Here is an 11,424-nt window from a genome sequence, read left to right as displayed (position 1 = left end):
TCTAACCTACTCTACTGTACTAGGATATTCTATGAGTAAATGACAAAGCACATTTGTAAGTTGCTCTGGATAAGAGCGCCTGCTAAATGTTGAAAATGTAAACGTAAATGTAAATGTAATTGAAGTGCATCTATAACTCCATATAAATAAGACCTACTCACACTCTGGTCTGAGATCTGAGATCAACCAAATCCCTCCTCCAACACTATGACATGTAAATGCTTAACTTAGTGATTACCAACACAGGACGTTCTAAGAATAGATAGACTATCTGGCAGCTAGAGATTATCTGGTGTTCTTTCCTAGTTTTTAATAGGAACACACACACACAAACACACTGTTGACAGTGTAAGAGTATGCCTCTCACTGGCCCTGACAGGTCGTGGCCCCTCAACTTCAAATTGATTGATTGCAGTCCCTTTATCTCTTAGACATTTGTCTTTTAAAAAAAAACAAAAGGTTTTCCATATATGTTTAGTTCATTTATTGTCTGAGTGTGTGTGTGTGTTAGAGAGAGAGAGAGAGAGACAGAAAGACAGAAGTCTAATATAGTTAAAACAATCTTAAAGCAGCCTACATATCCTTTGTCTGTTTGTCGATAGAAATATGGATAATATTGCCTTATTGTATTGAAATATTGTGTTCCATTATTTGTACGCTTAACTGCCTATCAGTAAACAAGAGCTTTAGGCTTTGCAGTGAAGTGTGTTCCATCTGCCTCCCGCTAACTGTGGTGCGGCTTCAGTGATCGGAGTTATAATAATAGGGCTGAACTAAGATATATTTGGCTGTTTCTTGTCTGAAACATATTGCCTTCTGTTTCCTCCAACAAAACACTATGTGGGGATGAATATGTTGTTCTTTTCTCGATACTGGATTGCAACCCATACGCAGGCCATTGAGCTTCTTCTCTTTTATGATTCGGTAGGGGTCTGCGACCCGAGAATAGCTGTCGATCCGTTGCGAAGAGCTGCAATAAATTCTTTGATGCGCAGTGAGACATCCACCTTACTTGGGAAAGTACCGGGAATATTGCTTGTCATGTGTGCCTTATAGCATGACATACATGAATCTCTTGATGAGTGTGGGGAGTGTCTTGCTAACAAACGTGTTAAAATGTCAATTTCCTGCAGTTTTTGCACATGATTCGGCAAGCCACGAAAACCCCTTACTGCACCTTTAATCGCTCAGCCTCAACCGGCTCTGCCGGGACCTGACAGCTCTGGATCCGCTATCTGGACCCGATCCATGTGCTCAGAAAACCCGGAAGCAGATGAATAGCTCAAGGGACCTCGAGTTAAAGGATGATGCAGAAAAACTCAATTCAGAACGAATGCCAACTGATGAATTTTTTATCTTGTGACAAATCCATCCTGATCTTAACCATTACAAGAAACATGGGAAAACTGGTCTTGGATCATAGTAACACCTTTTACATAAGGTCTGTTTCCCAAGGGCTTCTCTAGGCCATATGTATGGTGGTCCTTTCTTGATAATTCCACTTGTCTTTTTGTTAATTCATTTCTTTATTATTTTGTCTTATTTTTACCTTGTCTTCATTGTCTGTCCTCACTTCGCACCAAAACTGAATCAATGACTATTACTGACATAGTTTATGGACCTTTTTATTTGCCAAGTGGTTTGCTCCACTGTAGGAAGTTCAGTGTGGTCTCTGGCAGATGGGTTAGCCCACTGTCTGATTTGGGGGGGGTTACAGAAGCCATTCTACCATGAGGCCATGGTGCTGTTATAAGCAGCAGTTACACAAAGATACATACACTCACACCAATGTAGACACAGGCAACACTAATTACAGCCTCACCATAAACCACAGCTACTTTAGGCACCTATTAAAGCACACACATACAAACCCCACACACAGCCTTGCATTCCATCCTCGGATGACGCTGATCTTGTCAGTGGTGCGATGCCATCTATCCACTTCGGTGCGGATCCGGAGCTGTCTTCTCCCATCAGATGCGTCGTCCATTCCTGCCACGCGCAGTCCCACCTGCGTTTCACGGCGCAGCGCTTTAAACCCGTCAGAGACGCTGCTTCCGTTTTAAACACATTCCAAGGCAAATTCCTCAGGGCGCATTCACAAGACCTTTGCGGTGGTCCTCATGGGAGTGAGCTTTTATTTGTAACTTCAGGACACACACACGCGCGCGCTTGTCAAACCGGTCTGTTGCCCTTTAAATTTAAACTCGACTTCTCGTATACTCTTAAAAATACACCCTAGTTAAATGTTTACTATGCCCTTATGTGTAACCCCCCCCCCAAACAAACCTCTCTGCCCAACCTTGGCTGTTTGGATTCCAAACCACAGGCACACAAGGAGACTTGGACTCTCAGGGAGCAGCAAGTCACTGCAGTTTCGATTAGTTCGTGCAGTTTTGATTAGTTCCCCTCCCAGACAGCAACACGTCCTGTAGCAACCAGAATATGTAAAACACAGGTTATATGAATAGCTCATATGAATAGTTGATGTTTTTTATTTTTACTTTATTTATAAAATGTGTTAATATAATGTTTCTACATCACAGCCCTGGTAAACGATGGTCGCACAGCCCTAGTAAACGATGGTCGCACAGCCCTGGTAAACGATGGTCGCACAGCCCTAGTAAATGATGGTCGCACAGCCCTGGTAAACGATGGTCGCACAGCCCTGGTAAACAATGGTCGCACAGCCCTGGTAAACGATGGTCGCACAGCCCTGGTAAACCTTTTTACTGAGAAAACATTATGCTCTGAGAAGACGCATGTGTCCTGTATGAAGGCTTTATAAATGCTCACTAACTCTGGCAAATGGCAGTAAAATTCTTTCAGTGAGACGTCCTTTACGGATAAGCTGTATGAACCAGGTCCGAACACACCCATCACACACTTGTCAGCATCAACTCTGCTATCCAGTTTCTCTCTCACTCTCACTCATACACACACGTGAGCACATGCCTACATGACACCTTTGTGAGGTCAGACATTTAGTCTCCGTATCCATTTAAACACACACAACATACACACACACACACACACACACACACACACACACACACACACACACACACACACACACAAACACACACACACACACACACACACACACACACACACACACACACACACACACACGAGGACCAGCGAGAGAATGTCTCTGGCTCTCTCTCTCTCTCTCTCTCTCTCTCTCTCTCTCTCTCTCTCTCTATATATATATATATATATATATATATATATATATATATATATATATATATAAAATGTATAACAAAGCATTGATAGCAAAAAAGATTAAAAAAAGAAACAACATAGCTTGTCAAAGCCATTTTGCTGGTCCTGATATTCTTTGCTTTGTTCTACACAGTCAGGACATTTTTGTGCTGAACATGCACATAAACAAACATGCCGCATGTCAGCCCCCATCCTCTGCAGAGCAGCTCACCGGCTCTGGGCGGTGCTGACATCAACGGCCCGTCCGGTAGCCGGGCGTGCACGTGTGTTTGCGTGTTCCTCCTCCCCGGGCTGCTAGTCTGTGCCCTCCACACACTGTCCCATAAATGTAGCCCTTATTGCCATGGCGACCCATCCTGCCACTAAGAGTGAAAATCTGACAAGAGGGTTGTGTATGTATATCTGTGTGTATGTGTGTACATACGTGTGTGTATTTGTGAGCGTCCCTGTAAGTGTGTGAATTGTTGTAATACAACACAATATAAAACGCAACAGGACTTAAGGGGACACAACAGTTACATTTTAGTCTTTTTATTTTATAGTCCCCAGGGCGCCTTGTGTACTTGTACTTTGTTTTTGTTTTTTTCAGTTATCAAGTTATCAGCTCTCAAGCCAGTTATCGAGTCTCAATATGGAAACACTGAGCTGCACTGTACTGTGACTCTCCAAAGAGTTCTCAGGATCCTTTTTCAGTTTTTCACTTTTTTCTTCGTTTTTTTTCCCTTCACATTCCCGGCACTTCCGGTTATGATGTAACAATAGCATGTGGTGACCTCAAACAATAGATAACAATCAGGATCTGGAGCTCTTTGGGTGTAAGGGGGGGCAATCTGTTGCGATATGTCCAGCGCTCTCTGCCCGCCCTTAACAGGGCGAGTTGTTCCGTTATGTAACGGACTGACCGTCGGGCTGGTCTTCGTTTTGCCACAGCAGGCTCAGGTGTAAGAGATGCCTCCCTTCGCCAGGCTCATGCTGAGATGTGCTGACTGCAGAGCCTGGTCGATAAAGCGCTTAGTGCTTTTCCCTTTTCACGTGGCAGCAAGATGAATTTTCCCCCCTGCTGTCCAAATAGCTCTCAGGAAACCACAATGCACAATATCGGTGGCGACAGAACTGCTGTTTGGCGGTGTTGTTTGCGCAGTGTTAGACTTTTTTATGGTCTACAGACCCAGAACATACCGACAAACAGTATTTTTACAGATTATCCAAGGGTTTTTATGGCTCTTTGTGCCGATTGTGGCTTGCACGATCAATTGGAGTGAGACGTGAACTAGATTTTGTCATTATCATGTCATTACCATTACCTTGAACTACACTTTGTCATTAGCATGTCATTACCATTACCTTGAACTACACTTTGTCATTAGCATGTCATTACCATTACCTTGAACTACACTTTGTCATTAGCATGTCATTACCATTACCTTGAACTACACTTTGTCATTAGCATGTCATTGTCATTACCATGAACTAGACTTTGTCATTACTATGAAAGAATATTACAGCAGGGCAGTGACCCAAAAAAACTTGGTAATACCAAATACCCATTTAATATCTCTTCTGGCCTGGAGTTATTAGTACATCCTTAATACAATTTTTAATCACAATATATTTATTATGATGCAAATGTGGGAAACTTTATGTGTGCTGAGGTTGAATAGTTCTGGAACATTGCAGAGGCCTTTGTTTTGAGCTGTAGTTAAACTGTTCAGGAAAACGATATTCTTCGAGTTTTTGGTTTTGATGTTCTGGAATATCATGTTAACATATGGGCTGTGGTGGGAGGGTTCTGGAACGTTATGTCCTTCGAGCCAAAAGAAGGTTCTAGAAGGTTCTTTGCCTTGCATTCTTCTCAACTCTGTATTTCCTTGGCGTAACAGCAATGAGATGCATCCTCACAAACTAAGACGTTCCCTCCTCAACATATTTGTTCATCAACTCAGCCGTTAATTCTGTGCCTGCTTTCTGAATGAAGCCTTTTCATTAGTTTAGGGAATGAATGGACATTTGTCACCAGCTGTAACCATTCTGGTTCTCCCAACCTTGTGGTGTAGATGGAATCTCCCCGTCTGTCAAAGAAGGAGGTGTTTTGAGAGCTGTGCAGCATGATTAATAAACTCCAAGTCATGCTTGACCTCCGAGTCCTGTTTCTGTATGGAAATGATGCAGACTGTAAAGCAGAAGAGAACTCTCTCTTTCCTTCTTGCTCTCTTTTCCTGTCTCTCTCTTCCTCTCTCTCTCACTCTGTCTCTCCTCCTGTCTCTCTCTCTCTCTATCTCCCTCTGTCTCTCTCTCGGAGAGGCCTAACCACATAAGCTGGGTAAATATGAGCTGTTAATTAAAGAGGAATTACGGGGCAGATCCTCTGGGCTTCCCAGCTGTTGCTGCACCTGAGGGACCAGATGGGTGTCTCGACAGCCACTGGTGAGATCACAGGGGCACAGTTCCACACTGGATTCAAACCCTCTGCCTCGCACGCACGCCACAGACACGAGCCAAATCATACACATACCCCCCACCCCAGGGTCCCTTTCACATGACTGCCGATCTGCTCTGTTGGATCGCTTGGGTTCAGAACCAGAATTGGTGCGCTCGGGGGGGGGGGTTATGCCTGTCGCACGACTCTGAGTGCTCCTGTTTGAAAGAGCGCCAGGAGCAGTTGCGCACGTGAGCTCGAGTTTCGTCATCTGTAGCCAACAGAAAGGTGCCACACACACTAGGAAGGATGTTTACCATAGGGCTGTGGACAGCTTCCAATGAGCCCTGGACTTACTGCTGCTGTTTAATGATTAGACACATTTTTATAGGCTCAAAAATAACCTACAAATTTGATGCAAAATTTGATTCTTATGCAAATTGCTATATTACACTGTGTAATAATGCAGGTTTGTTTCTGAGCTTTACAGCTGTGTTTCAGAATCACTATTTAATAGAGAATTAATTTAGTTCCTTTAATCTGTAGTGTTTATGAACATGGTGCAGCCTTCAGTTGAACTTGTGTTTTGAATTAGAGCCTGAATGAGTGCTACGACTACTGTCTTTAACCATTTCTTATTAATCGTAGTTTATTATGTGTATATTATTATTACATGTGTATATGGGGCTGTGTGTGGCTCTGTGTGTGAGTGTGTGTGTGTGAGAGTGTGTGTGTGTGTGTGTGTGTGTGTGTGTGTGTGAGAGAGAGAGAGAGTGTGTGAATGTGAGGGGTGATATATAATTCACACATACCAGACACACGCTGTATATTTTTGCTTGCAGATGTCAGCCAGGATATCACTTTCTTTCACACCTGCCCCCTCCAGACACACGCGCACACATACTGTACACACATACATACACGGGACTCTGACTCAAGTGTTAGTGCCACATTATGGCTTCATCCTGTAAGCAGCACTCCAGTATACATTATCCAAGTTTTCCAAACCAGAATGCCTGTCATAACTTTGCTGTTTCACGTCTATGAAAGCCCCTTGTTTGGGTATGAAATCCATCCTGAAACGTTCATAGTTGAGATTTATTGTTAAGCCCACCTAAATATCCATTTGCTGTGTCTTTTGCAGGAAGCTGTGATCTTGTTCAGCGCTACACTAAGAGGAGGTTACCATGATGAATGCAGGTATGATCCCCTCACTCTTGCTTTACAGATTTCTTAGTGCCTGCCTTACTAATCACTTTGGAAACCAGAAAAGACATTTTCAAGTAGCATTAAAACTCTAAAGTTCATTAACAATCCACGCTCTGCTTGCAAAGTTTTCCTTTTTTAAAGTTTTCCTTTTTTAATTCGAAAGGCCTGTATTTACTCACCGCGATTAGCCATATCAATGTTCTCCATTTGATCTTTTTAGCGGAGAGCGGCTCCGCTGGGTGAGCGCGCGGCACTCAAACGCATTGCATTAGAGTCGACGCTTTGGGCTGGACAGAGGCTCGTGCGCGACTGGGACTTGGGTGATTTGCGCTGTTAAAATGCGATTCAACAATGACAAACAACTCTCCGACTAATTACTCTACCCTAAGGGATACTTTAACAAAAGATGCCATGACATCTAACAGTAAATAAAACCCGCTGGAAACCAGCTTTTGGGGTTAAGTTTCCTTTCTTCAGTATAGTCTCTCTCGCGCGCGCGTGCGTGAGTGTGTGTGTGTGTGTGTGTGTGTGTGTGTGTGTGTGTGTGTGTGTGTGTGTGCGTGCGTGCGTGCGTGCGTGCGTTAAATCTGATATAATCAGTAGAATTGGAGCCATAATTGAAGTGGGAATAAATTCCCATTACTACAGTTCAGACACTAGGCTAAAATAACTGAACAGAACTATTAGTTGTTGGTTTTATTTATAAGCGGGCTTGCATTAAGTTATACTTGATTTTCAGTGTGTTGCTGACATAATGCACTATCATTTCTTTTTACTGTCCTGCATGCGTGGTTTTACGTGTCTGGGTGCGTGCATGCGTGTGTGTGTGTGTGTGTGTGTGTGTGTGTGTGTAGGCCTGACACGCTTATACAGTTTTAGCAGGACACGCTTTCTGTAGAGTAGATGAGCACATTTCATGCAGCTAGTTTCAATAGTTAAATAATAAGGATAATAGTCATTTATAAGAGTATGCTGTGGCTGTGTTCGTTACAGGTGATTTAGTCCCAGAAATTCAGTTCCAGTTGAATACAATAACATCACTTCACATATTTAATCTCCATAATTGTTTTACTATTTTACAAATGTATTAATGCTATATTGGTTTTGGAGTTTTTTAGAAATAGAACACCTATTTATGTCTCTATTTGTATATCGTTTATATTACTTGATGAATCATCAGCCCAGAGTAGTCTCCCTATCTCTCACTTGCGCTGTGTGTGTGTGTGTGTGTGTGTGTGTGTGTGTGTGTGTGTGGATAAATGTATCCATTTATCTTTATAAAGTCTCCTTCGGTGTCTCTAAACATCTGTCCCTGTTCTTTGCCTACTGCCCCCACTAAGCCGTTCTGCCTATATTTATCTCCGCACGGCTGCTACGTGAGCTCGGAGTGGCGCCCGTGTCCTGCTGTGCCGCTGATATTCCAGTGTGACACTCGCAGCTCAGTGTAGTTTGGACTTGAGTTTTCTTTCCATGAAGGCCATTTTGAGAACAGCTCTGGCCTGCCTGTGCTCCATGAGCTGGACCGCCTCTCCCGGTCACCTTCATCGCCTGATTGGTCGCATTTGCACAACAGCTTGACCGCTATTGGTCCAAATTCTCGTCGGCTCTGCTGCTCCATGGCTTGTCTCCGGGTGTTAGGTACGCCCCGAGGCCGTTAGGGATCCACCAAGAATCCGGGACGAGATGCCGGGAGCCTTGCGGCCTGCTGCTTTCCCCATGAACACATCCTGAGCGGGGATGTCCTGAGCAGAGGGACAGCTGTGCCCACTGCAAAGGAACGCTGCGGGGTTTCCCTTTATGCTGGATGCGGGGACGTGAAGCAGGGACGCACTGCCGTAAAATCCTTTTTAAAGGATTTACGCAAACGAGCACCCTGCCTGCCCGCACGAACACTTGCACGCTCACACACACACATACACAATCACACAATTACATCCCCCTTCCCATCTCTGCAGTCATTTATCCATTACACCAGCTAATTACACAAGTGGGACCACTGACACTGGACACGCCCCCATCAGATTACTCAGGAACTCAATTAAATATGTCGTACGTGCTGTGCACCTGGGGTATACCTATCTGTGTCCTTGACATAAGTGCTTCCTAATATATCAGTGCCCAACAAAGCTTTGCAATGGGCCTGAATTCACTCTGGCTGTTCTAGTAATACAGATAGGCCCTGTGTAGTGGTAGTGGCTGTGTGTGAGTCAGTGACTGTGTGTGTCAGTGGCTGTGTGTGTCAGTGACTGTGTGGTGTCGGTGGCTGTGTGTGTCAGTGGCTGTGTGTGTCAGTGGCTGTGTGTGTCAGTGACTGTGTGTGTCAGTGGCTGTGTGTGTCAGTGACTGTGTGTGTCAGAGGCTGTGTGTGTCAGTGAGCGTGTATATCGATGACCGTGTGTGTCAGTGAGTGTGTGGTTTCAGTAACTGTGTTGTGTTAGTGACTGTGTATAACAGTGACTGTGTGGTGTCAGTGGCTGTGTGTGTCAGTGGCTGTGTGTGTCAGTGAGCGTGTGTGTCAGTGGCTGTGTGTGTCAGTGACTGTGTGGTGTCAGTGGCTGTGTGTGTCAGTGTGTCAGTGAGCGTGTATATCGATGACCGTGTGTGTCAGTGAGTGTGTGGTTTCAGTAACTGTGTTGTGTTAGTGACTGTGTATAACAGTGACTGTGTGGTGTCAGTGGCTGTGTGTGTCAGTGGCTGTGTGTGTCAGTGAGCGTGTATGTCAGTGGCTGTGTGTGTCAGTGACTGTGTGGTGTCAGTGGCTGTGTGTGTCAGTGGCTGTGTGTGTCAGTGAGCGTGTATATCGATGACCGTGTGTGTCAGTGAGTGTGTGGTGTCAGTAACTGTGTTGTGTCAGTGACTGTGTATAACAGTGACTGTGTGTGTCAGTGACTGTGTGTGCCAATGAGTGTGTATCTCAGTGACTGTGTGGCAGCAGTGACTGTGTGTCAGTGGCTGCATGGTGTCAGTTGCTGTGTGGTGTCACTGACTGTATCAGTGGCTGTGTGGTGTCAGTGGCTGTGTGTGTCAGTGACTGTGTATATCTGTGACTGTGTGTGTCAGTGACTGTGTGGTGTCAGTAACTGTGTTGAGTCAGTGACTGTGTTTATCGGTGACTGTGTGTGTCAGTGACTGTGTGTCAATGAGTGTGTATCTCAGTGACTGTGTGGTGTCAGTGACTGTGTGTTAGTGGCTGTGTGGTGTCAGTGGCTGTATATGTGTGTCAGTGGCTGTGTGTGTGTGTCAGTGGCTGGATGTGTCAGTGACTGTGTGTCAATGAGTGTGTATCTCAGTGACTGTGGTGTCAGTGACTTTGTGTGTCAGTGAGTGTGTATATCAGTGTCTGTGTGTGTCAGTGACTGTGTTTGTCAGTGGCTGTGTGTGTCAGTGACTGTGTGTGTCAGCAGCTGTGTGTGTCAGTGACTGTGTATATCAATGAGTGTGTATCTCAGTGACTGTGTGGTGTCAGTGACTGTGTGTGTCAGAGAGTGTGTATATCAGTGACTGTGTGTGTCAGTGACTGTGTTTGTCAGTGGCTGTGTGTGTCAGTGACTGTGTGTGTCGGTAGCTGTGTGTGTCAGTGACTGTGTGTGTCAGTGGCTGTGTGTGTCAGTGAGTGTGTATATCAGTGAGTGTGTATATCGGTGACTGTGTGTGTCAGTGGCTGTGTGTGTCAGTGAGTGTGTATATCGGTGACTGTGTTTGTCAGTGACTGTGTTTGTCAGTGACTGTCTTTGTCAGTGAGTGTGTGTGTCAGTGGCTGTGTGTGTGTCAATGACTTTTTGTACATTTACATTTATGGCATTTGGCAGATGCTCTTATCCAGAGTGACTTTGCTTTGCTGTTGTAATACAGGGATCAATACTGATGCCTAGAAGTGCAAAACACATATAAGCTCAAAAATAGACAACACTAAATACAATAATCAATGCCCTACAATAAGTACTAGAGTTAGTCAACATCAGTGTAATAAACAAATACCCTACAATAAGCACTAGAGCTTTAGTTAGTCCACATAGGAGCAGGATCGGTGGTCATTTAAATATTCCACAAGTAGACGGGTCTTCAGTCTGCGTTTGAAGACTGCAAGGGACTCTAGACAGAGAATTGTCTGGATGCTCATCTTCCATAAGACTTGAAGCACGGTATTTGAAGCCGAGCTGTACTTGATGTTCGAAGTACTCGAGGTACAGATCGGGCTTTGACCATTGACATCATGTATGGAGGGGCTGGTCCATTTTTGTCTTTGTAGGCAAGGATCAAGGTTTTAAATCTGATGTGTGCACCTACTGGAAGCCAATGAAGGGAGCGCAGCAGTGGAGTGACATGTGTGAACTTCGGAAGATTGAAGACCAGTTGTGTGTGTGTGTGTGTGTGTGTGTGTGTGTGTGTGTGTGTGTGTGTGTGTGTTGTATGTGGCTTAGGAGCTAAACAGCATTGCTTTCAGACTTCATAGCTGTTGCATTTAGGCCTCATTTAAGCGATAATTAGATGTTATTTAAGCATTAAGATGGCTTTCCACTGCAATGGTCCTGCACATCCCAACAGAGATGTAGCTGACTCTCTCTCTCTCT

The 11,424-nt window shown here is 44.5% G+C and overlaps 1 protein-coding gene across 7 annotated transcripts in view; it reads left to right on the top strand.

Annotated features, from left to right (window-relative positions):
- sorbs2a (sorbin and SH3 domain containing 2a) overlaps positions 1 to 11,424 on the top strand; it is a 50,640-nt gene that overhangs the window by 9,597 nt on the left and 29,619 nt on the right. For 6 of the 7 annotated variants that reach the window (XM_081714256.1, XM_081714257.1, XM_081714259.1 and 3 more), the window contains exon 2: positions 6,789 to 6,844. In XM_081714256.1, coding sequence (XP_081570382.1) covers positions 6,832 to 6,844 — 13 coding nt within the window. In that variant the 5' untranslated portion in view covers positions 6,789 to 6,831. Of the gene's footprint in view, positions 1 to 5,524; positions 5,653 to 6,788; positions 6,845 to 11,424 lie in introns of those variants that run through there. The other variant, XM_081714249.1, reaches the window with a different exon arrangement.

Source organism: Electrophorus electricus, chromosome 5 (genome assembly GCF_041902795.1).
Source record: "Electrophorus electricus isolate QZ-2024a chromosome 5, ASM4190279v1, whole genome shotgun sequence".
Taxonomy (NCBI): Eukaryota; Metazoa; Chordata; class Actinopteri; order Gymnotiformes; family Gymnotidae; genus Electrophorus; species Electrophorus electricus.
This window is presented reverse-complemented; position numbering and strand designations above follow the sequence as displayed.